We start from the raw sequence: 26,769 nt of genomic DNA on the forward strand, positions 1-26,769 counted from the left end.
TGCATGGCTCTTTATCCCCATCCTTGTCTGCATGAGCTCCTTATCCCAGTCCTTGTATGCATGGCTCCTTATCCCCGTCCTTGTATGCATGGCTCCTCATCCCGGTCTTTGTATGCATGGCTCCTTATCCCCATCCTTGTCTGCATGGGCTCCTTAGCTCCTTATCCCCATCCTTGTATGCATGACTCCTTATCCCCGTCCTTGTATGCATGGGCCTCTTATTCCCATTTTTGTATGCATGGCTCCTTATCCTCGTTCTTGTATGCATGGCTCCTTATCCCCGTCCTTTTATGCATGGCTCCTTCCTTGTTCATGTATGCATGGTTCCGATAAAAAAAAAAAACCACATCCTACTTACCTTCCCTGCATGCCCTCGCAGCATCTCGTTTTGGTGCCAGCAGCTCCTGTGGCTGGGTGATCACGTGTCCCCCACTCATTAAGATAATGAATATTTACCCACGCCTATGGGAGTGGAGAGGGGTGAATACTCATTACCTTAATGAGAGGCAGACACATGATCGCTCGGCCTGAAGAGCTGCTGGCGCCAGAACAAGATGCAGCGAGGGAGCGCAGGGAAGGTAAGTAGGATGTGTGCTGGAAGCCGGCGGCTGTGGCTGTGAACCCTATAAGAGAAATGAATAATCACAGCACTGGAATATTTTGTGACTCGCTGCTCCCCCTCCGTTTTTCTGGGACAATGACTCGTGTATAAGCCGAGGGGGGTGTTTTCAGGACAAAAAAAATATGCTGAAAAACTCGGCTTATACATGAGTTTATACGGTATACTACAATCTATTATATACACAGAGGCATATTATATACCGTGTTAAGGAATATAGAGCGGTGTATATATTATATTAGATGGTGGCCCGATTCTAACGCATCGGGTATTCTAGAATATGCATGTCCACGTAGTATATTGCCCAGCCACGTAGTATATTGCCCAGTGACGTAGTATATTGCCCAGCCACGTAGTATATTGCCCAGCCACGTAGTATATTGCCCAGCCACGTAGTATATTGCCCAGTTACGTAGTATACAGCACAGAGCCACGTAGTATATTGCACAGCGATGTAGTATACAGCACAGAGCCACGTAGTATATTGCACAGCGATGTAGTATACAGCACAGAGCCACGCAGTATATTGCCCAGCCACGTAGTATATTGGCCAGTCATGTAGTATATTGCCCAGCCACGTAGTATATTGCCCAGCCACGTAGTATATTGCCCAGCCACGTAGTATATTGCCCAGCCACGTAGTATATTGCCCAGCCACGTAGTATATTGCCCAGCCATGTAGTATATTGCACAGCGATGTAGTATACAGCACAGAGCCACATAGTATATTGCACAGCGATGTAGTATACAGCACAGAGCCACGTAGTATATTGCCCAGCCACGTAGTATATTGCCCAGTTACGTAGTATACAGCACAGAGCCACATAGTATATTGCCCAGCCACGTAGTATATTGCCCAGCCACGTAGCATATTGCCCAGCCACGTAGCATATTGCCCAGCCACGTAGCATATTGCCCAGCCACGTAGCATATTGCCCAGCCACGTAGCATATTGCCCAGCCACGTAGCATATTGCCCAGCCACGTAGCATATTGCCCAGTGACGTAGTATATTGCCCAGTGACGTAGTATTCAGCACAGAGCCACGTAGTATATTGCACAGCGACGTAGTATACACCACAGAGCCATGTAGTATATTGCCCAGCTACGTAGTATATTGCCCAGCCATGTGTGTCACAGGTTAAAAAATAAAAAATAAACATATACTCACCTTCCGAGGGGTCCCTTGTAGTTCTATCGCCTGTGTGCCATGCAGGAGGCAGCTTCCGGTCCCAGGGTGTGATGACGTCGCAGTCACTTGACCGTGACATCATCGCAGGTCCTTCTCGCGCAGGCGCTCAGGACCCGTGATGACGTCGTGGTCACATGACCGTGACATCACGGCAGGTCCTTCTCGCAGACCATCCTTGCCAACGGAACCTGCCGCTTGCATGGACCGGTCACCGGAGCGTCGCGAGGAGTGGGAAAGGCGGCGGAAGGTGAGTATATAATGATTTTTTATTTTTTTTAAATTATTTTTAACATTAGATCTTTCTACTATTGACGCTGCATAGGCAGCATCAATAGTAAAAACTTGGTCACACAGGGTTAATAGAGGCGGTAGCGGAGTGAGTTACCCGCGGCATAACGCGGTCCGTTACCACTGGCATTAACCCTGTGTGCGGTGACTGCGGGGAATAAGAAGCGGGCGCCGGGCATTGACTGCAGGGGAGTAGGGAGGGACTAATCGGACTGTGCCCGTCGCTGATTGGTCGCGGCAGCCATGACAGGCAGCTGGCGATACCAATCAGCGACTTGGATTCCATGACAGACAAAGGCCGCAACCAATGAATATCCGTGACAGACAGACGGAAGTGACCCTTAGACAATTATATAGTAGATAGTGTAGAGATGTGGCAGCAGTGTATATATAGTGTGTGTACACCAGTCACAGTATCACATACAATATATAGGTGACACTACAACTATACACATCAGTCGCAGTGTCAACTATATATTGTATATATATATATATATATATATATATACATAGCGCCATACTATACAAACATCTCTACACTCTCTCTCTATGTAATATATATATATATATATATATATATATATATATATATATATATATACACCGTATATATATTCAAAAAATATATACACACATCTCTACAATATACGGTAATTAGGACAGAATTATACTATGTTATGATGCATACATCACGTAGGAGACACAGAGGCTGATGTACATAGGAGACACCGCGACTGCTGAATATATATCACATTGAAGCTACTGTATATACAATATATAGTTGACACTGCGACTGACGTGTATAGTTGTAGTATCACCTATATATTGTATGTGATAGTGTGACTGGTGTACACACATTATATAGATGAAACTGATAAAATAAAATTATATATATATATATATATATATATATATATATATATATATATATATATATATATATATATATATATATTAGACACAGATAGATAGTGCTGCTATACACAGCAGTATCACCTATACAACGTATATGCAGTAGTCTATACATTATACAGGTGATACTGCAAATGTTGGATACACGATATATAGGCGATACTGCTACTGCTGTATATAATGATAGTATCACCTATATATCATGTATACAGCAGTCTATATACATTATATAGGCAATACTGCTACTGATGTGTATATATGTTATATATAGGTGATACTGTTGTGTATATATGTACGTGTGTGTGTGTGTATACACACACACACACACACACACACACCAGTATCGCCTATATAACGACATATATACACAGCAGTATCACCTATATACACATCAGTAGCGGTATTGCCTATATAATGTGTATAGACTACTAAATATACATTATATAGGTGATACAGATGTATATAATCACTATACTACCTATATAATGTATGTATAGCAGTCTACATCTTATATAGGTAACACTGCTACTTATATGTATACTAGACTGTGGCCCGATTCTAACGCATCGGGTATTCTAGAATATGCATGTCCCCGTAGTATATGGACAATGATGATTCCAGAATTCGCGGCAGACTGTGCCCGTCTCTGATTGGTCGAGGCCTGGCGACAAACCGTCGACCACTCCATATAAGGTATGGTCTACAAACTGCCGACCACTCCATATAAGGTATGGTCTACAAACCGCCGACCACTCCATATAAGGTATGGTCTACAAACCGTCGACCACTCCATATAAGGTATGGTCTACAAACCGCCGACCACTCCATATAAGGTATGGTCTACAAACCGCCGACCACTCCATATAAGGTATGGTCTACAAACCGCCGACCACTCCATATAAGGTATGGTCTACAAACCGTCGACCACTCCATATAAGGTATGGTCTACAAACCGCCGACCACTCCATATAAGGTATGGTCTACAAACCGCCGACCACTCCATATAAGGTATGGTCTACAAACCGCCGACCACTCCATATAAGGTATGGTCTACAAACCGCCGACCACTCCATATAAGGTATGGTCTACAGCGGGATTTCCAGGACAGACAGACAGACAGACAGACAGACAGACAGACGGAAAAACCCTTAGACAATTATATATATAGATACTTTATATAGGTGGTACTGCTGTGTATACATGTACATATATGTGTATACATACATGTGTGTGTACAGTATACTGTATATACAGTATGTATACACACACTGCAGTGTCACCTATATAAGGTATATACGCATCAGTAGCAGTGTCACCTATATAAGATATAGGCTGCTATACATACATTTTAGTGGTATAGTGATTATATACAGCAGTATCACCTATATAACGTATATATATAGCAGTCTATACACATTATATAGGTGCAACTGCTGTATAGACATTAAAAAATCATCTTGGGACTCACCCAGGTCCCTGAGATGGGGGGGGGAGGTCGGGAGGATGAAGGGCTGAGGTGTGTCGGGTCCTCTCCAGCGTCGGCAGTGAAGAGGATCCCAGGCATTGGTGAGCAGTCTTCTCTGACGCTGGTACAGGCCGGCCAGCGTCAGACACAGTCAGGTGGAGGCGTCCTATGCGCGCCGGACTTTTCAAATGTGCGCGCGTGGTCTCCTGCTTGCCCGCGCTGACACGGGCAGCAGACGAGCACGCGCAGGAACTAGGACCGCGGCCGTGCTCGCGCACTAGCGTGGGCCGCCGCGGCACTTATCAGCGCGGGCAACGCGCGCACACAGGACCTGGCTTTTAAAGGGCCGGCTGGAGGGATGCGGCGCGCTATGTATTAAAATCGCTGCCGGTCCTCCAGCGGCCATGTGCAGCTGCTCAGGCACCGGCCCCGGGGGCATATGCACTCCTGCCACCTGGCCCAGTCCGCCCGTACCTTAAGTTATATGAAATGTCTGCAATAAGAACTGACTGGGCTTGTTCTATTCAGTGCTATATCAGAGAGAAAGGTCAATAGTGCTGATGATAGTGACACAGCAGAGGAGACTAGGGGTAATGAACATTAATATCTCCCAGTAAAGATATGAAGCGACATATACATTAGTTCAACAGTCCCTCTTATCAGACCAAATATAGAAATCATAAGCAGTTGGAATTACCTTAAATGGTTCTAAAAGTTCTGAAAATTGCTTATAGGGCATCAACTTATTCCAGTCCATTGTATAAAATACTCACTATTCACATTCGTTCCTGTCTGACATATAGCCCACAATCTAATATCTCTAACACACACAATATGTAGAAAGCAACAGCGCTAATTACTCAGCAACTAAATCCCACGATACATAATTATGCCAGGATTCGCCTAGAGGTTAACTCCTTCACCACAATACACAGAGAAATTGTCACAGTCACCAATATAGACATGAAATACCATAAAACTCACAAGACCATGAGACCGCAAGTCATAAATTTCCTAAAGCACCAAGGATCTCTGCGGAGATTAACTTTTAAAACAAAAAAAAGCCGGATTACTCACCGGTAATGCTCTTTTAGTGAGTCCACGACAGCACCCTACTGGAGAGAGGGATCCGCCCCGCAGGAACAGGAAACCTATTGAGAAATAAATGGAGGCGGTCCGCCTCTCCTCCTCAGTTTTGATTTCAGAGTACCCGGAGGACCGCCAGTATTAGGCAAATATCATTTATTTCATTGTTTAAACTTATTTGCTTATGATTAAAAGGATTTTACTCAAATAATATGTATTTATATTAATCTAGGGAGGGATGTAAGAGGGTGCTGTCGTGGACTCACTAAAAGAGCATTACCGGTGAGTAATCCGGCTTTTTACTCTTCGCCACGACAGCACCCTACTGGAGATCTTTCAGAGACCATCACCTAGGGAGGGGACCACCGTGCTGAGGACAGTCCTGCCAAAGTCTAGGTCAGAAGTTGACGATAGGTCTAGCCTATAGTGGTTATAAAATGTAGAAGGATTTGACCACGTTGCCGCCTTACATATAGTTTCAATCGGGACGTCTCCCCTCTCTGCCCAGGAGGATGCCATCGCTCTGGTAGAGTGTGCCGTTATGCCTTCCGGAGGGTTTTCTTTCCTCGCGGAGTAAGCCAGTCTGATAGCCTCTCTGATCCACCGGGATAAGGTACTTTTTGTTACTCCATGACCCTTCTTGACGCCCTGGAAGGAAATAAACAGAGCCCTACTCTGTCGCCAGCTGCTGGTCTTTTCAATGTATTTTAACACTACTCTTTTAACGTCTAGAGTGTGATATTTTTGTTCTTCAGGAGTGGATGGATTACTGAAGAAAGTGGGCAAGATTATTTCTTGTGACCTGTGGAATTTTTTTGCTACTTTGGGCAGGTAGGAAGGGTCTGGTTTAAGAATTAGCTTATCCTGAAAGGTTAACAAAAAAGGTGGATCTATAGAGAGTGCTTGGATGTCACTGATTCTCCTAGCTGAAGTCAGTGCTACCAAGAGGGCCGTTTTTAGTGATAGACATTTAATTGGTATTGAGTCTATTGGCTCGAATGGAGAGTCTGTTAGGGCTTGTAAGACTAAATTTAAATCCCAGGGTGGAATCCTAGGTATGTTAACTGGATTCATTCTTTCGCAGGCCGTAATAAATCTGGATACCCATCTATCCCCCGCGATGTTATGGCCATAGAGGGCTCCTAGCGCTGAAACATGAACCTTTAAGGTGTTTACAGTTAGACCTAGTTCTCTCCCTTTTTGAAGAAACTCCAGGATAGAATGTATCGGAATTTCTGATGTGTCGGTAGATGTATGGAATTGAAAAAATTTTCTCCATACTCTTGTATAGATTTTTGTGGTGGAGGGTTTTCTACTATGGAGAAGCGTATCAATTAAACCCCCCGAGAATCCTCTCGATCTTAACATCTGCCTCTCAAGTTCCAGGCCGTCAGGTGTAGATTGTCCACCTGAGGGTGGAAAAACGGACCCTGGAAGAGAAGGTTGGGCGTTGAGGGGAGGACCCAAGGATCTGAGACCGACATGGTCTGTAACCATGAGAACCATGGTCTCTTGGGCCAGAATGGAGCTATCAGTACAACTCTCGCCCCTTCTTCCCTGATTTTGCGTATAACTTGAGGAAGCAATATGATCGGAGGAAACGCGTACGCCAGACTGAACTGCCAAGGGGCTTGGAGAGCGTCCAGAATGTCCGGATGATCCGCTGGAGATAGAGAAGCAAATCTCCGGACTTTTCTGTTTTTCCTTGTGGCGAAGAGATCTATCTGAGGACGGCCCCAAAGAGATATTATGTCCAGAAATATCTGCTGGTTTAGACACCACTCTCCTTGCCTCAGGGTGTGTCTGCTTAAGAAGTCCGCCTGCTGATTGCTTGCTCCCCTTATGTGCAATGCAGTAAGGGATGTTAGGTGACTTTCTGCTAGATTTAAGATTTCCGTAGCAGAAGACATCAGAGTCTCTGATCGCGTACCTCCTTGCCGATTTAGATACGCCACCGTGGTGGTGTTGTCGGACAGGACTCTGACGTCTTTTCCCCGAATCTGTGGGAGGAAATGGTATAAGGCGTATTTTACAGCATTCAGTTCTTTAAAGTTAGAGGAGCTGCAATTTTCTTCCCTGCTCCATAAACCCTGGCAATAATCGTTCCCCATATGAGCGCCCCATCCATGAGGACTGGCGTCAGTGGTTATGGTGTGAGATGGCGTTATTACCCATGGAACCCCACTCAACAAATGGTTTGAGTCTAGCCACCACTCTAAGGAAGTTAAAACCTCCTGAGATAAGGTTATTTTTGTATTTAGGTGACCAAATAACCGTCTATCCTCTTGTAAAATTTGATGTTGTAGGACTCGAGTGTGGTGTTGAGCCCATCTCACTGCTGGTATACAAGAGATAAGAGACCCTAGTAACGACATAGCTTGTCTTAGGGATATACGAGGATTAGTTATTGCGGCTAGGACTTTGTGTCTGATCAGTAGGATTTTTACCTGCGGCAGGAGACACTTTTGAGATATGGAGTCTAACTGGAACCCCAAAAACGCCTGACGGGAAAGCGGAGTGAGTCTGGATTTGTCGGTATTGATTATCCAGCCCAGGTCCTGTAGAGAGGAAATTGCGTGAGCCAAACGATCGGCACATTGAGTAACTGAATTTCCTATTACCAAAAAGTCATCCAGATAGGGCACAATCAAAGTTTCCTTCTGGCGTAGGTATGCCATCACCTCTAGCATTATCTTGGTGAAGATCCTCGGTGCTGTTGAGAGGCCGAAGGGTAAGGCCGCATACTGGAAGTGACGAACCTCGTTGTTGATTTTTACCGCCACTCTGAGGAATTTTTGGTATCTGTTATGAATGGGGAGATGATAGTAAGCATCCTTTCGATCAATGCCCCCCATCATACAGTTTGGGAAGAGGAGTTTTATGGTGGACCTAATGGACTCCATTTTAAATGTATAATTTTCAATGAATGAATTGAGTTTTTTAAGGTTTATGATGGTTCTGAAAGAACCGTCGGGCTTAGAGATTAAGAATAGGGGAGAATAGAATCCCCTACCCTCCTGTCCCACTGGCACTTGGACTAGGACCCGTTTTGATATTAGGGTTTGAATTTCAAGCTCTAAAGCCTGTTGCTGTATAGGCGAGCTGAGAGTTGTTATAATATAAGACTCGTGGGGTACACGAGAGAATTTTAATTTAATTCCATCTCGGACGATATTTAAAACCCACGAGCTAGATGTTATCTTCTCCCATTGGGTGGTGAAAAATTTAAGTCTGCCCCCAACTGGTATGTCCTCAGTATTTGTCTTTTGGGGGGTTGGGTCTTCTAAACATGGTACCTCTCTGCTTGTCGTCTTTAGGGGTCCATGTTGTAGACCTATCCGTTTGCCTCCTTTTGCCAAACGGCCTCCTTTTAAAGGCTCTCCTGTAAAACGGAATAGAGGTTTCAGGAAAAGCTTTCTTCCTGTCCTTTGCCTTTTTGAGTATCTCATCTAAGGTTTTACCAAAGAGGTACTCACCCTCACATGGGATTGCGCATATTTTAGACTTAGATTGCGCGTCCCCTTTCCAACTCTTCATCCATAGGGCTCTTCTTGCGTTATTTACAAGGCCCGCAGATCTTGCTGCTAAACGGAGTGAGTCGGCGGAGGCGTCTGCCAGAAAGGCCGCTGCTCCTCGTATCAAAGGGATGGCTGCTCTTAGTTTTTCCCTCGAGCTTTTCTTTTCAATTTGCTGGTCTAACTGATCAATCCAGATGATCATTGACCGGGCCGCGCAAGTGCTGGCTACTGCAGGTTTGAATATCCCTGTAGCCGCTTCCCAGGAACGTTTAAGGGATGATTCAGCCTTACGATCCAAAGGATCGACCAATAGTCCCGCATCCTCCACAGGTAGAGTGGATTGTTTGGAGGTAGAGGCTACAGCTGCGTCGACCTTAGGGACTTTGGTCCAAGTAAGAAGCTCCTCGTCACTAAACGGATATTTGCGTTTTGAGGCTGAGGGTAGAAAGCCTCTCTGATCTTGCTTCTCCCACTCTCTTTTTAGTCCATGAGCCGGGCCAGATATCGGTACCACCCGGAGTGACTAATTTTCTTTGGTATTTTTAGGTAGATGCATGTCTGTAGTTTATTTTTTGATATGATAGCCCTTACATATACGTAGCTTATTAACCCCTTCAGCCCTAGGCCTATTTGTACCCAAGTGCCTAAGCCAATCTGACCTGTGCCACTTCATGGGCTAATAACTTTGGAACGCTTTCACCTATCCAAGCCATTCTGAGATTGTTTTCTCGTGACATATTGTACTTCACGTCAGTGCTAAATGGGAGTCAATATATTTTACCTTTCTATATAAAAAAATGCTAAATATTCGGAAATTTTGGAAAAATCGGCAATTTTTTAACTTTGAAATTCTCTGCTTTTTACAAAAATACTGATACCCCCCATAATAGTTATTAATTTACACTCCCCACATGTTTACTTCATATTGGCATCATTTTGAAAATGAAACCTTATTGTTTTACGACGTAATAGGGCTTATAGTTTTATGCGCAATTTTTCACATTTACAGCAAAACCCACTTTTCAAAGGACCAAGTCACTTCTGAAGTCACTTTAAGGGGCTTACATAACAGAAACCACCCATAAATTACCCCATTTTGCAAACTACACCCCTCAAGCTGTTCAAAACTCATTTTTAAAAACTGTTAACCCTTTAGGTGTTCCACAGGAATTTTAGCAGAATGAAGGCGAAATTTCAAAATTTCATTTTTTTTCCAGATATTACATTGTAATCCAATTTTACCTGCAACCTAGCAAGGGTTAACGGCAAACCCAAACTTGGTTACCCTAATTCTGCAGTTTATAGAAACACCCCACATGTACTCGTAAACTAAAGTATGGGCACACAGCACAGCTCAACACGGAAGGAGCGCTATGTGGTTTTTGGGTGGCGGATTCACTGGAAGAAATCTAGGGGGCCATGTCACATTTGAAGGCTGCCTGAGGTACCCCCACAGTGGAAACCCCAAAAAGTGACCCTATTTTGGAAACTACACCCCCAAGGAATCTTTTAGGGGGTATAGTGACCACTTTGACCCAACCAGTGTTTCACAGTAGTTGGAAACACTTGGTTGAGAAAATGGAAAAAGTGCATTTTTTACATGAAGGTGTCATTTTAGGCTCATTTTTTTATTTTTAAGAGGTGTACCAGCAAAAAATGCACCCCACTATTTGTTCACCAATCTCTCCCGAACACAACAACACCCGATATGTTGTCGTACACTGCAGTATTGGGGAACGGCAGGCCTCGGAAGGGAAGGAGCGCCAAATGACTTTTGGAGTGCAAATTTTACTGGAAGAAATCTAGGGGGCTATGTCACATTTGAAGACACCCTGAGGTGCCCCAACACACGCACACACACTGACACATACACGTTCTGTGCTGAACAGGACTCTCCGGTCTTCTCTGCAGAGCTCCTATCTCCCTCTGTAGAGGCTGACACCTATTTCAGGATGCAGGCCTTAGAGATCTGTGTGTTGAATCCGGTGTAATCGCTGAAGGATCAGTGTCTGGAGTGATGGACGGCCGGAGGTACAACAGAGCAGTGAGACTACACAAGCTGGTCTATGAAGCACTTATGAGGCTTGCATGGAAAAACTTCCTTCCATGGCTAGAAGAAAACCATGCAAGGGACCTTCACCATCTGGATGAAACACTGAAGAACATCACAAACTTTCGCATCAGTGTGTCGCAGGGATCCTTCGAAAAGCTCTTGGATAATGAATCTTGCACACTTACCCTGAAGCTCTTTCAAGTTTATCTTGAGACCCTCAGAAATGAACAACTCTCAGCATTCTGGATGTCATACTTGGACATGGTCGAGACCATGCTGGCCCTGGTTCGAGCTTCAAGAGAAGGCAACTGGATGCTTCACCTAGGAGCAATCCGACAGATGATACCATGGTGTTTTGCCTATGACAAGGTCAACTATGCCCGATACCTAACCTATTACTATGCCACAATGTCTCGGCTGCCCATAGAACACCCAGAGGTCCATGAATACTTCATGCAAGGTGGCTTTTCGGTCCAGATCGGTAGCAAGAATCCTTTTGGACGAATTCCTGTGGACCAGACCATTGAAGAGACAATCAACAAAGACACCCAGACACCAGGGGGCACAAAAGGCTTCAGCCTCAAAGTTGGAGCTGTTTCCAGGTTCTACCTGACATCAGAGTACCGCAGTATGTACTTGAGGCAGCTGAGGGCCCTGGTAGGCCAACAATATACTGACTTCAGCCATTCAGACCTACAGGTGTCTAGGATTAGAAGAGATGAAGCCGATGTCCAATCTTTCGTTCAACTGCTGGAGACAGGTTGGGTGAACCCCTTCAACAAAGAGCATAATGGTGAACTTATCAGTTTGTCAACAGCGACTGTAGCACCACCAGATGTAGCCAAAGACCTTCAAGGGGCATACAGTATAGGAGAGGATGCATATCAAACATTCAAGGATGAGCGTTTGGGTACCGATAAGCCAACTACATTGTTTCATGACAAGATGACGAAGAACAAACTTAAAACGTTCTCTAACATCCAAATGAAGACACGCAGACAAGGTCTTGGCAAGGAGGTAATTTTGAAGGCTGACAGAAACCTATTTGGCCAGATGATACTTGTAGCTGAGAACAGAAAGCTACAAATGAGTGATGTCTTGACTCATCCCCTGGGTCCATTGCCATGGGCACTTGCCAATGGTGATGGGTCTATCCGCAAGACCAACAAGGCTGCCCTCGCAAGGGAGTTGGAGAGGAATGCTCGTCCTGCAGAAGTGATCCCCGAGCCCTCTGCAACCATCATTGATGGGATGAGCCTGGTTCAGAAACTGAAGGGAAACAATGCAACATTTGGCCAGCTAGCAGGCACAGCAATGAGTCGCGCTATCCATGAGGGTGCTAAGAGCAAGCGCATTGATATTGTCTTTGACGTCTACAAGGAGACATCCATCAAAGATACAGAAAGAGTCAACAGATATGAAGGCACAGGGATCCATTTCAAGAACATTCAACATGGGCACAACATCCAGCAGTGGAAAAAGCTTCTAAGTAGTTCCTCCAACAAGGCAAGTCTCATAAAGTTTCTGGTAGAAGAATGGAAGGCGAAACACCACAGGGAGAAGCTTGAGGAGAAGGAGCTGTATGTCACATGTGAGCAGCTCTGCTTTAAGATCACCAAAGAACAGTGGGAAGAGGCTGCTGACCTTAAGTCAAATCAAGAAGAAGCAGACACACGCCTCCTTCTCCATGCTCTTCATGCAGCAGAATCTGGTTACAAGTCGGTCATCATCACTTCGGAGGATACTGATGTCATGGTCCTGTGTCTGGGCATGTGCCACAAAATCCCATCCCACCTGTTCCAGAAATGCGGTACACAGAACCGGACAAGATTCCTGGATATCACCACTCTGAGCCGAACATTGGGAGGCAGCGTATGTGATTCATTGATTGGTATGCATGCATTTACAGGCTGTGACACCGTCAGTGCATTCGCTGGCCGTGGGAAGATGACGACACTCAAGCAGTTGAAGATGAACAAGACATACCAGGATGCCTTTCAGGAAGTTGGTCGTTCATGGGAAGTGTCTACCGAACTTTTTGAGAAGTTACAGGAAATCACCTGCCACATGTACCTGCCAACTACCCAAACAACTGAGGTAAACAGGCTCCGTTATCAGCTGTTCTGTGCCAGACGTGGAGTGGTAGAGTCAAGTCAACTCCCTCCTTGCCAGGACTGCCTTTTCATGCATGCACTGCGTGCAAACTACCAGGCTGCGATCTGGAGGAGAAGTCTGCAGAGCCAGCCATGGGTTGCAAACCCAACAGACTGCGGTTGGATGATAGATAACGACGGAAAGCTTGTTGTCAAGTGGATGCAAGGGGCACCAGCACCAGAAGCTATTATACAGCTACTGTCCTGCAAGTGTGTGCGGTCATGTGAACTTCCTCAGTGTACTTGCCTCAGCAATGGCCTGAAGTGCACAGACATGTGCAGATTACAGACATGCCAGAACAAGGGTACTGAAGACGAGCCAGTAGAACAACAGTCAGATTCAGAGTCCGATGTTGAAGATATTATGGAGTAACATATATATATATATATATATATATATATATATATATATATATATATATATATATATATATATATATGCACATGACATGTTCAGTGTGTATTTACATAACTTGGATTAAATTTTGTTACAAATACTACATCTAGTCACTCCGGGTGGTACCGATATCGTCATATTTGGTTCTTGGCTCATGCTAAAATTCCTGTGGAACACCTAAAGGGTTAACAGTTTTTAAAAATGAGTTTTGAACAGCTTGAGGGGTGTAGTTTGCAAAATGGGGTAATTTATGGGTGGTTTCTGTTATGTAAGCCCCTTAAAGTGACTTCAGAAGTGACTTGGTCCTTTGAAAAGTGGGTTTTGCTGTAAATGTGAAAAATTGCGCATAAAACTATAAGCCCTATTACGTCGTAAAACAATAAGGTTTCATTTTCAAAATGATGCCAATATGAAGTAAACATGTGGGGAGTGTAAATTAATAACTATTATGGGGGGTATCAGTATTTTTGTAAAAAGCAGAGAATTTCAAAGTTAAAAAATTGCCGATTTTTCCAAAATTTCCGAATATTTAGCATTTTTTTATATAGAAAGGTAAAATATATTGACTCCCATTTAGCACTGACGTGAAGTACAATATGTCACGAGAAAACAATCTCAGAATGGCTTGGATAGGTGAAAGCGTTCCAAAGTTATTAGCCCATGAAGTGGCACAGGTCAGATTGGCTTAGGCACTTGGGTACAAATAGGCCTAGGGCTGAAGGGGTTAATAAGCTACGTATATGTAAGGGCTATCATATCAAAAAATAAACTACAGACATGCATCTACCTAAAAATACCAAAGAGAATTAGTCACTCCGCTTGGTACCGATATCGTCAAATTTGGTTCTTGGCTCATGGACTATTTAATCAATGTTTTCACTGCTGGAATAACCGGAAAACATCTCCTCTTTCTGTCTGCCAAACCCGCGAACATTATTTCTTGCGCGGTTTGCGCACCCTTAGACTCCTCACACCCCATGGTATTTCGAATAGATTTTACCAAGTTGTCCACACTGTCCAAGGGGAAACATGAGCGTCCCTCAATCTCTGATGAGGATGATGACGCTGGACATGATGATAGGGAGGCATCTGACAGTATCGGTTGGTCACTGTCGGAGTCTGACACAAGTGTTGGCGTTTTAGATTTAGAACTACGCGGTTTTTCCTGGGTCATATTTTTTAGTTCTTCTCTAATAATGGCCCGTAGGTCCGTAATGGACACTGCTGCTCCCTGTGTTTCTTTTAAACAGTCCTCACAAAGTTTTTTGGGGTATGAGTCAGGGAGGGGCTGGTTACACAAGGCACATTCCCTGTGCTTCGTTTTTTGTCGTTTTTTGCTCTAAGCGTGTAAGTAGAGAGAGAAAGGGAAAAGAGAGAGATAGGGAGACAGCGTTAGCTTAATAGGTAGAGTTCACAACTCACCCAGTGAAGCAAATAATACCGGATCAGAAGGCCGAGATCCTGTTCTGGAACCGTCGCTTTTACGAGCGGTGTCCGAGGATCCTCTGGCGTGATCTTTGGCGGGGGGTACTGGAACTCCGGTTGTAGGGTCCATGACACCTGGGGATGACATCTCTGCATCGCCGATTCAGCGTTAGTGAGCGCTTTAAATAGAGCGCCAAAACGTTTTTTTTTTTTTTTCTCTTGCGCATGCGCAGATCAGTGCCGGCTCCCCCGCCCTGGATCCGGCCTAGGCGCCCCGGAAGTCCAAGAACCACTTCCGGGGTAGCCTGTATGTGCGGCGGTCGGCGCACGCGCGGCCCGGGATTCAACGCCGGCCGCTGGAAGGTCACCTTACCCGGCTCCTGCTGCCGTACCGCACGCTGGGAAGGACGCCGGTCGGCCTTTCCCGGACCCGGCCGTCTGCCCGCTCCATCAGACGAGGGGGGAGCCGTCTAACGGAACTCCCCCGACGCTGCTTCTGAGCCGCAGCCCCTGCCGTTCTCACGGATACTGCGCAGGCGGCATGCAAGCCCAGGTATGTCTTCTCAGTAAGAGTCCTGTCGTTCCCGCAGGAACAGGAAACCTAAACTGAGGAGGAGAGGCGGACCGCCTCCATTTATTTCTCAATAGGTTTCCTGTTCCTGCGGGGCGGATCCCTCTCTCCAGTAGGGTGCTGTCGTGGCGAAGAGTAAAAATATCCTTTAAGATATCCCAGACCACAAGCAATGTTAACTCTAGAGCATCAGAAGAATTTTAGCTAAACCCTAGACCAACAGGGATTTTAATATTAAAGCGGCTGTCTGGGCAGAATATATTGATGGCCTATTCCCAAGAGAAAAGAGATTGTTGGGGATATGATACACGGTACCATAATGAACCACTGTTACAAGCTCTGCTCTGCAGTACTGAGCAGCAGCCACTACACATTGAATCTAGCTTCACAGTGCAGCTCCAATTGGTGGCGGATTATAATAAGGTCAATCTGGGCAGTAGCGTGGGGGGCCCTGGGCTACCGCTCAGATTGACCGCCGCCATCAGGGCATTACTGCCCTGACTGGTGTATGGGCCTGGTGGGCAGAGGGGGCCCACATCGGGCCCCGTCTTATCTGCTCACCAGGCCCCTACCGGCGCTGCGGCAGTTTAACGCTATTGACGTGCGGGCGCGCGACCGCACGTCAATAGTTAACAGCCGCCAGCCAATTGGAAGCTGGCAGCTGACGTCAGCCGCAGTGCGCACGTCACCGGCGAGTGCGCGCTGCTGGAGGGAGCTTCGCCGCTGGAGCACGGACAGATGAGAAGAACTCGTTTTTTGGGGGTTTTTTTTAATTGCGAACGGAAATCCGGGGGGCCCGGGCCAGAGTGCTGGACACTGGGGGCAGAGATGCTGGACACTGGGGGCAGAGATGCTGGACACACTGGGGGCAGGACTGGAGACAGATGGGGCAGGATTGGAGACATGGGCAGAATGAAAAACATGGGGGCATGTTTGGAGACACTGGGGGCAGGATTGGAGACAGATCGTGCAGGATCATGGGGCAAGATAGATATGATGGAGACGGATGGGGAGATCATATGGGGCAGAATGGATACTCATGAGGGCAGGATGGGAGAAAATATGGCTGAAGCCAGGAATGAGATACATGGGGCCAGGATGGGGGATATTATTATTACCATAGGGGCTAATTAAGGGATATTACTGCAGTGATGTATTTATTTTATTTTTTGAGGACACTGTTTTAAATGGGGGGCAGTCCTGTTACTGTGTAGAGTGACACTATGTCGCCTCTTTTTCTTCATGTGGTGTAATGTAGAAGTTGGGAAAAACTAAGTAATGTGTTCTGCAAGCAGAGCTCGAGATAACTGTTATTTCCTGTAGAGATGAGCCCTGGCTGGAAGAAGTGATGGCGGTCTATGCTGGATGAAAGATGAAGGACTTCACCTAGAGGCGTCACTGGTGAGTCAATGTATGCAACCTGTAAAGCGATGCGTCACGGGGGAACTGGGTAGGCTAAGGTAGGTTACCCGGGCCCCTGCGATATCCCTCAGGCTAGGGAAACCCTGTCTGTCCCTTTCCCAGAAGTTACACTAAAGGTGTGCATATCTGGGCCGCCAGGCCTGACCCTGACTCCTGTTTCAGCCCTAAGCTGAAACCACCTCCCGCCACCCAGTGAAGAGACCACACACCAATCCCCACAGAAAGCACAGACAGGGAAAACTGAAAAACTCACCACGCCATAGACACACAGGAATACACTATAATGTGAACAGGGCAAAACAAATACAAATAGGAAGGAGGAATATGACAAAGGATTATACACCACCAGATACGATATTCCTGCAACAAGACCACCACTCCAGACCGGAATCACTAGGCAAAGCACAAGCTATAATCGGCGACGCCCAAAGTCCAGAATGACTATTTAAAGGCCATGGGCGTGACCCAGCCTTCAACCTGATTACCAGCTAGATTAACCCCGAGCAAGCTGGATAAAATCTAGCCGGCGCCACTGAGCGTGTAGTGGACGTAAGTGGAATTACTGCTGTCTGTCGGACGCCCTAGTGTGAACAGCGTCCGACATGGCAATATGTTAGCGCTATATAAAAATAAAGATTATTACCTATACACTGACACTATACATTGCATACTATATACAGAGCTCCTGTGTATAATGTCACCGGTGATCACTGTATTACCTCTACGCAGACACTGCATACTAAGTACAGATCTCCTGTGAATACTGGCACTTATGGTGATAGGAAAAAAAAAAACACAATACTAACTGAAGGGTAAATTGACTAGATCAACGGATGTTTGACAGGTTATAGTTTCACACAGCAACTATTTTTCTGGAATAATCTGGTTCAGGTATATGATGACCCTGTCACATGACCGGGGGGGTCCCACAGTGTCTGAACAGCCCGAGGCCCTGGCTACCCTTAATCCACCCCTGGCTCCAATTAATGTGCTTTCAACCAGCTGGCGCTGGAGTTTGTAATAGCTGATTCGTTGATTTGACGGGTGTCGGATGCCAACCGGTCTGATAGTGTAAGGGGTATGGGTTCAGTTCAATGCCCTGCACTCCTTTCATACATCCCTGGTGTGTAAATATGCCTGACAGAAACAGTATGTAACGCCAAGGAAGGTTACCCTAGATTGGACCCACTAGGTCGTGGTACAGAACTTCCCCAGGGCGACCTAACCCAAGTTCAGCCAACCCCTTTACAGGGTCCATCAGGGACAGGCCCTGGGGATTCTAATACCATGATTGCTGGTGCAGAGGGGACGACTCGTAGGGACCAGGGTATAGAGGTTGGGAACTCGAGAAGTGGAAGCAAGGGAGAAGGAGGCAGAAGAGACACGAGTACCGTGGCACAGGAGGTAGCAGCCAAAAGGACGGAACACAGGGGACTGGGATAGAGGAGACACGTGGGGGACTGGATAACGGAGATAGACACTAGACATAAAAAGGAACCAGGAGGGGTTGGAGGAGCACCGGGAGTGGGAGTTGGGAAACTGGAGCGGAGATGCAGAGTCCTGTTAGCACCAAGAGCATCGACAACAGGAGGCACTGTAGGGAAGACAGGAATTAGGCAGGGAAAACCAGATACGGGAGTACACACAGAGAGTGCATACGGGGACCTGAGCTTAGCGCGCAGATGCGATAATCAGGCATGGCCCAAGGGAGATGGCGGCAAAAAATGCCAGGTTCATACCCGCCATTGGATGAGAGACACTTCCGGGTTAGCTCGCGGCAGGCCCCTAGAACGCGAGAGTCGTGCACCCCCACGTCTTCAGCCGAACAGGGAGCACGCGTGCACACCGGAACTCAGCTGCCGGCCAGGAGGCAGGAAGCACCAGAGAGGAACATGAACGCCTCTGGCCAGCAGTGTGCCGAGACGATGGAGCAAGCGAGGGGCGGTGAATGTCCGAGGACCTAACACAGTATATTTTATGTGTCATGTTTCCCTATGTTCCTGTGAAAGCTGATATACCTCATGTGTCTTATAATACTATTATAATGTGTAATGTAATCTATATATATTAAAATGAGTGTATGTGTGTGTGTGTATCAGTCATGCCCACTCCACATAGCCCCACCCAATTACTAAGCATCTTTCATTTCTCCAGAGCTGTTTAAAAGAAGCTGAGCTGTGATTGGTTGCTATGAGCAGGCTCGGACTGGCCCATAGGGTAACAGGGGAATCCCCCGGTGGGCCCCTGTGCAGATCTGGGCTCCCAACCTCACTATATGGGCATTATTTGGCTTAATTAAATTGATTCACTCTGTACATAAAAAAGCAGCATCTCATCATTCATTAACCAAACTACCCAGTTTATTATTATATAGAGATATACTGTAGGTAAATTTGTGAATGAGGATAGTATAATATTTGTATGCAGGTGAAAAGTGGGCCCCCCAGTCAGTTACTTGTGTGCCCTTAGCACCCCAGTCCGACACTGGCTATGAGCAACAGTTTTCCCACTCCACAACACCTCAGCACTCATCGGGTGGGAGAAATCTAGCATCCCTGGGAACATAAGCTCCCAGCCATTATCTGCCCCCCAGAAAGGAGCAGAGAGCACATGACAGAAATTAATCATCCCCTCCTCTATTACTGCCGTGCTCTATTGCTACTGGCGTAGAAAATCACATCATCAGTGGCTGCACACAGAGCCACACTGCCAGGTTACATAACAGCCCATCCCCAGGAACTCCCTCCCTCAGCGCCACCCAGCTCGGCACTATGGGATGGAGGATGTGTGATGGGTATATGGGCACTGAACTATAGGATGGAGGATGTGTGATGGGTATATGGGCACTGAACTATGGGATGGAGGATGTGTGATGGGTATAAGGGCACAGGACTATGGGATGGAGGATGTGTGATGGGTATATGGGCACTGAACTATAGGATGGAGGATGTGTGATGGGTATATGGGCACTGAACTATGGGATGGAGGATGTGTGATGGGTATAAGGGCACAGGACTATGGGATGGAGAATGTGTGATGGGTATATGGACAGTGGACTATGGGATGGAGGATGTGTGATGGGTATATGGGCACTGGACTATAGGATGGAGGATGTGTGATGGGTATATGGGCACTGAACTATGGGATGGAGGATGTGTGATGGGTATAAGGGCACAGGACTATGGGATGGAGAATGTGTGATGGGTATATGGACAGTGGACTATGGGATGGAGGATGTGTGATGGGTATATGGGCACTGGACTATGGGATGGAAGATGTGTGATGGGTATATGGGCACTGAACTATGGGATGGAGGATGTGGGTTGGGTATATGGGCACAGTGCTATGGAATAGAGGATGTGTGATGGGTATATGGACACTGGACTATGGGATGTAGGATATGTGATGGGTATATGGGCACTGGACTATGGGATGGAGGATGCATTATGGGTATATGGGCACTGGACTATGGAATGGAGGATATGTATGATGGGTATATGAACTTGGGACTATGGGATGGAGGATGTGTATGATGGGTATATGTGCATGCGACTATGGAATGGAGGATGTGTATGATGGGTGTATGGACACAGGACTATGGGATGAAGGATATGTATAATGGGCATATGGGCACTGGACTATGGGATGGAGGATGTGTATGATGGGTATATGGGTATGCGACTATGGAATGAAGGATGTGTATGATGGGTGTATGGACACAGGTCTATGGGATGAAGGATATGTATAATGAGCACTGGACTATGGGATGGAGGATATGTACGATGGGTATATGGGCACTGGACTATGGGATGGAGGATGTGTATGATGGGTTTATGAGCACTGAACTATGAGATGGAGGATGTGTGATGGGTATATGGGCACTGGACTATGGGATGGAGGATATGTATGATGGGTATATGGATGCGGGACTATGGGATGGAGGATGTCTGATTGGTATACGGGCACTGGACTATGGGATGGAGGATGTGTGATGGGTATATGGGCACAGGACTATGGGATGGAGGATGTGTGATGAGTATATGGGCACTGGATTATGGGATGGAGGATGTGTGACTGGTACGTGGGTACTTGACTATGGGATGGAGGATGTGTGATGGTTATATGGGCACTGGACTATGGGATGCAGGATATGTTTGATGGGTTTATGAGCACTGAACTATGAGATGGAGGATGTGTGATGGGTATAAGGGCACAGGACTATGGGATGGAGGATGTGTGATGGGTATAAGGGCACAGGACTATGGGATGGAGGATGTGTGATGGGTATATGGGCACTGAACTATGGGATGGAGGATGTGTGATGGGTATAAGGGCACAGGACTATGGGATGGAGGATGTGTGATGGGTATATGGACACTGGACTATGGGATGGAGGATGTGTGATGGGTATATGGGCACTGAACTATGGGATGGAGGATGTGGGTTGGGTATATGGGCACAGTGCTATGGAATAGAGGATGTGTGATGGGTATATGGACACTGGACTATGGGATGTAGGATATGTGATGGGTATATGGGCACTGGACTATGGGATGGAGGATCCATTATGGGTATATGGGCACTGGACTATGGAATGGAGGATATGTATGATGGGTATATGAACTTGGGACTATGGGATGGAGGATGTGTATGATGGGTATATGTGCATGTGACTATGGAATGGAGGATGTGTATGATGGGTGTATGGACACAGGACTATGGGATGAAGGATATGTATAATGGGCATATGGGCACTGGACTATGGGATGGAGGATGTGTATGATGGGTATATGGGTATGCGACTATGGAATGAAGGATGTGTATGATGGGTGTATGGACACAGGTCTATGGGATGAAAGATATGTATAATGAGCACTGGACTATGGGATGGAGGATATGTACGATGGGTATATGGGCACTGGACTATGGGATGGAGGATGTGTATGATGGGTTTATGAGCACTGAACTATGAGATGGAGGATGTGTGATGGGTATATGGGCACTGGACTATGGGATGGAGGATATGTATGATGGGTATATGGATGCAGGACTATGGGATGGAGGATGTGTGATTGGTATACGGGCACTGGACTATGGGATGGAGGATGTGTGATGGGTATATGGGCACAGGACTATGGGATGGAGGATGTGTGATGAGTATATGGGCACTGGATTATGGGATGGAGGATGTGTGACTGGTACGTGGGTACTTGACTATGGGATGGAGGATGTGTGATGGTTATATGGGCACTGGACTATGGGATGCAGGATATGTTTGATGGGTTTATGAGCACTGAACTATGAGATGGAGGATGTGTGATGGGTATATGGGCACTGGACTATAGGATGGAGGATATGTATGATGGGTATATGGATGCGGGACTATGGGATGGAGGAAGTGTGATTGGTATACGGGCACTGGACTATGGGATGGAGGATATGTATGATAGGTATATGGGCACGGGACTGTGGGATGAAAGATATGCGTGATGGGTATATGGGTATGGGGCTATGGGATAGAGGATATGTATGATAGGTATATGGGCATGGGACTATGGGATGGAGGATATGTTTGATGGGTATATGGGCACTGGACTATGGGATGGAGGATATGTATGATAGGTATATGGGCATGGGACTATGGGATAGAGGATATGTATGAATATGATGAGTATACGGACATGGGATGAAGGATATGTATAATGAGTATATGGGCACGGGACTGTGGGATGAAAGATATGCGTGATGGGTATATGGGCACAGGACTAAGGGATGGAGGATATGTTTGATGGGTATATGAGCACTGAACTAAGAGATGGAGGATGTGTGATGGGTATATGGGCACTGGATTATGGGATGGAGTATGTGTGATGGGTACGTGGGCACTTGACTATGGGATGGAGGATGTGTGATGGTTATATGGGCACTGGACTATGGGATGGAGCATGTGTCATGGGTATTTACGGGCACTGGACTATGGGATGGAGGATATGTATGATAGGTAAATGGACGCGGGACTACGGGATGAAGAAAGTGTATGATGGGTATATGGGCGCAGGACTATGGGATGGAGGATATGTATGATGGGTTTATGGACATGAGACTACTGGATGGAAGATATGTATGATGATATATGGACACTGGACTATGGGATGAAGGATGTATGATAGGTATATGGGCACTGGACTATGGGATGAAGGATGTGTATGATGGTTATATGGGCACTGGACTATGGGATGGAGGATATGTATGATGGGTATAGTATGGGCATGGGACTATGGGATGGAGGATATGTATGATAGGTATATGGGCATCGGACTATGGGATAGAGGATATGTATGATTATGATGAATATACGGACATGGGACTATGGGATGAAGGATATGTATAATGGGTATATGGGCACGGAACTATGGGCTGAAAGATATGCGTGATGGGTATATGGGCACGGGACTGTGGGATGAAAGATATGCGTGATGGGTATATGGGCATGGGACTATGGGATAGAGGATATGTATGATAGGTATATGGGCATGGGACTATGGGATGGAGGATATGTATGATGGGTATATGGGCACTGGGCTATGGGATGGAGGATATGTATGATAGGTATATGAGCATCGGACTATGGGATAGAGGATATGTGGGTATATGGACACAGGACTATGGGATGGAGGCTGTGTGATGGGTATATGGGCACTGGATTATGGGATGGAGTATGTGTGATGGGTACGTGGGCACTGGACTATAGGATGGAGGATGTGTGATGGGTATATGGGCACTGGACTATGGGATGGAGGATGTGTCATGGGTATATATGGGTACTGGACTATGGGATGGAGAATATGTATTATGGGTAAATGGACGCGGTACTATGGGATGAAGAAAGTGTATGATGGGTATATGGGCGCGGGACTATGGGATGGAGGATATGTATGATGGGTATATGGACATGAGACTATTGGATGGAGGATATGTATGATGGTATATGGACACTGGACTATGGGATGGAGGATGTATGATAGGTATATGGGCACTGGACTATGGGATGAAGGATGTGTATGATGGGTATATGGGCACTGGACTATGGGATGGAGGATATGTATGATGGGTATAGTATGGGCATGGGACTATGGGATGGAGGATATGTATGATAGGTATATGGGCATCGGACTATGGGATAGAGGATATGTATGATTATGATGAGTATACGGACATGGGACTATGGGATGAAGGATATGTATAATGGGTATATGGGCACGGGACTATGGGCTGAAAGATATGCGTGATGGGTATATGGGCACGGGTCTGTGGGTTGAAAGATATGCGTGATGGGTATATGGGTATGAGACTATGGGATAGAGGATATGTATGATAGGTATATGGGCATGGGACTATGGGATGGAGGATACGTATGATGGGTATATGGGCATTGGACTATGGGATGGAGGATATGTATGATGGGTATATGGGCACTGGACTATGGGATGGAGGATGTGTGATCAGTATATGTGCTCTGGACTATGGGATGGAGGATATGTATGATGGGTATATGGACACGGGAGTATGGGATGGAGGATGTGTGTTGGGTATATGGGCACTGGACTATGGGATGGAGGATATGTATGATGGGTATATGGGCACTGGACTGTGGGATGGAGGATATGTATGATGGACATATGGACACAGAGTATGGGATGGAGGATGTGTGTTGGGTATATGGGCACTGGACTATGGGATGGAGGATATGTATGATGGGTATATGGGCATGGGACTAATGGATAGAGGATATGTATGATGGGTATATGGACACGGGACTATGGGATGAAGGATATGTATGATGGGTATATGGACAAAGGACTATGGGATGGAGGATATGTATGATAGTTATATGGGCATGGGACTATGGGATGGAGGATATGTATGTTGGGTATAAGGGCACTGGACTATGGGATAGAGGATATGCATGATGGGTATATGGGCATGGGCCTATGGGATGGAGGATATGTAAGATGGGTATATGGGCACTTGGACTATGGGATGGAGGATATGTATGATGGTATATAAGCACTGGACTATGAAATGGAGGATTTGTGATGGGTGTATCGGCTTTGGAATATGGGATGGAGGATGTATAGTGGGTATATAAGCACTGGCCTATGTGATGGAGGATATGTATGATGGGTATATGGACACTGGACTATGGGATGGAGAATGTGTGATGGGTATATGGGCACGGGACTATGGGATGGAGGATGTGTGATTGGTATATGGGCACTGGATTATGGAATGGAGGATGCGTGATGGGTATATAGGCACTGGACTATGGGATGGAGGATATGTATGATGTATATATGGGCACAAGACTATGAGATGGAGGATATGTATGATGAGTAGTGTAGAGCATTCCGATACTGCAAATATCGGGTATCAGCCGATATTTGCTGTATCGGAATTCCGATACCGAGTTCTGATATTTTTGCGATATCGAAATTATGCAGTATAATGAAGTGTGGGCGGTGCGTGGGCGGAGACTGCATGTGTGCATGTGCGCATGTGCGGGCGGTGTCTGTGCGTGACCGTGGGGCTCTCTGCGTGTGTGCCGGGGCTCTATGCGGCATGCGGGGTGTCTCTGTGCGGCGTGTCTCTGTGCGGCGTGTGTGGTGTCTCTGTGCGGGGTGTCTCTGTGTGGCGTGCGGGGTCTCAGTGCGGTGTGCGGGGTGTCGCTGTGCGGCATGCGGGGTCTCAGTGCGGGGTGTCTCTGTGCGGTGTGTGGGGTCTCTGTGCGGCATGCGGGGTGTCTCTGTGTGGCGTGCGGGGTGTCTCAGTGCGGGCATCGTCCGATGGGACTACAAGTCCCAGCGGACGATGCCTGCTACACTGACAGTGATTGACACATTAGCCAATGATGGGACAGTAGTAGTCCCATCATCCGGCTAATGTGTTAAATTATGAAAAAAAAATACTCCATACATACTACATACATACATACATACATACATACTACATGCTACATACATGCTACATACATACTACATACATACTACATACATACTACATACATACATACATACATACATACTATATACATACATAACATACATACATACTACATACATATATACATACTACATACATACTACATACATACTACATACATACATACATGCTACATACATACACACTACATACATACTGCATACATACTACATACATATATACATACTACACACATGCTGCATACATACTACATACATACATACATACTACATACATACTAAATACATACTGCATACAGTACAATCATACATTACATGCATGACATACATATAAACATACAGTACATTAAACATAGATTACATACTCACCATTACTTGTCATTTTGATCCCCGAAGCCAGTGTCATCTGTAAAAATATGAAAAAAACAAATAACCAATATACTCCCTGTCCGCAGAAATCCACGAGTGTCCCACGACGATCTCCCGTGGAGAACAGCAGCAACAGCTGTTGCAACCGCTCTCTAGGGACTCCAGGAACACAATGACAAATTTTCCCACCCAGCATTTTGCCATAAAGTGAGATTTGTCCTAAGGTAACCTCAGTGATGCACTGCAGGAGCCATTGTCTCCTGTCAGTGTTTCACTTAGGGTCCTATAGAGCAGTGACATC

At 46.1% G+C, this 26,769-nt stretch overlaps 1 protein-coding gene across 2 annotated transcripts in view; it reads right to left on the reverse strand.

The window, feature by feature from the left end:
* Positions 1-26,769, reverse strand: part of LOC143805887 (cytochrome P450 2A5-like) — a 62,210-nt gene that overhangs the window by 18,194 nt on the left and 17,247 nt on the right. The window contains exon 1 of one of the 2 annotated variants that reach the window (XM_077285631.1): positions 4,479-4,742. The exons of the other annotated variant lie outside the window; for it this stretch is intronic. Within the exon in view, the coding sequence (XP_077141746.1) occupies positions 4,479-4,574 (96 nt within the window). The 5' untranslated portion in view covers positions 4,575-4,742. Of the gene's footprint in view, positions 1-4,478; positions 4,743-26,769 lie in introns of those variants that run through there. 2 annotated transcript variants of the gene reach the window in all.

The sequence above is a fragment of the Ranitomeya variabilis genome, chromosome 2 (assembly GCF_051348905.1).
Source record: "Ranitomeya variabilis isolate aRanVar5 chromosome 2, aRanVar5.hap1, whole genome shotgun sequence".
In the NCBI taxonomy this organism is placed as follows: Eukaryota; Metazoa; Chordata; class Amphibia; order Anura; family Dendrobatidae; genus Ranitomeya; species Ranitomeya variabilis.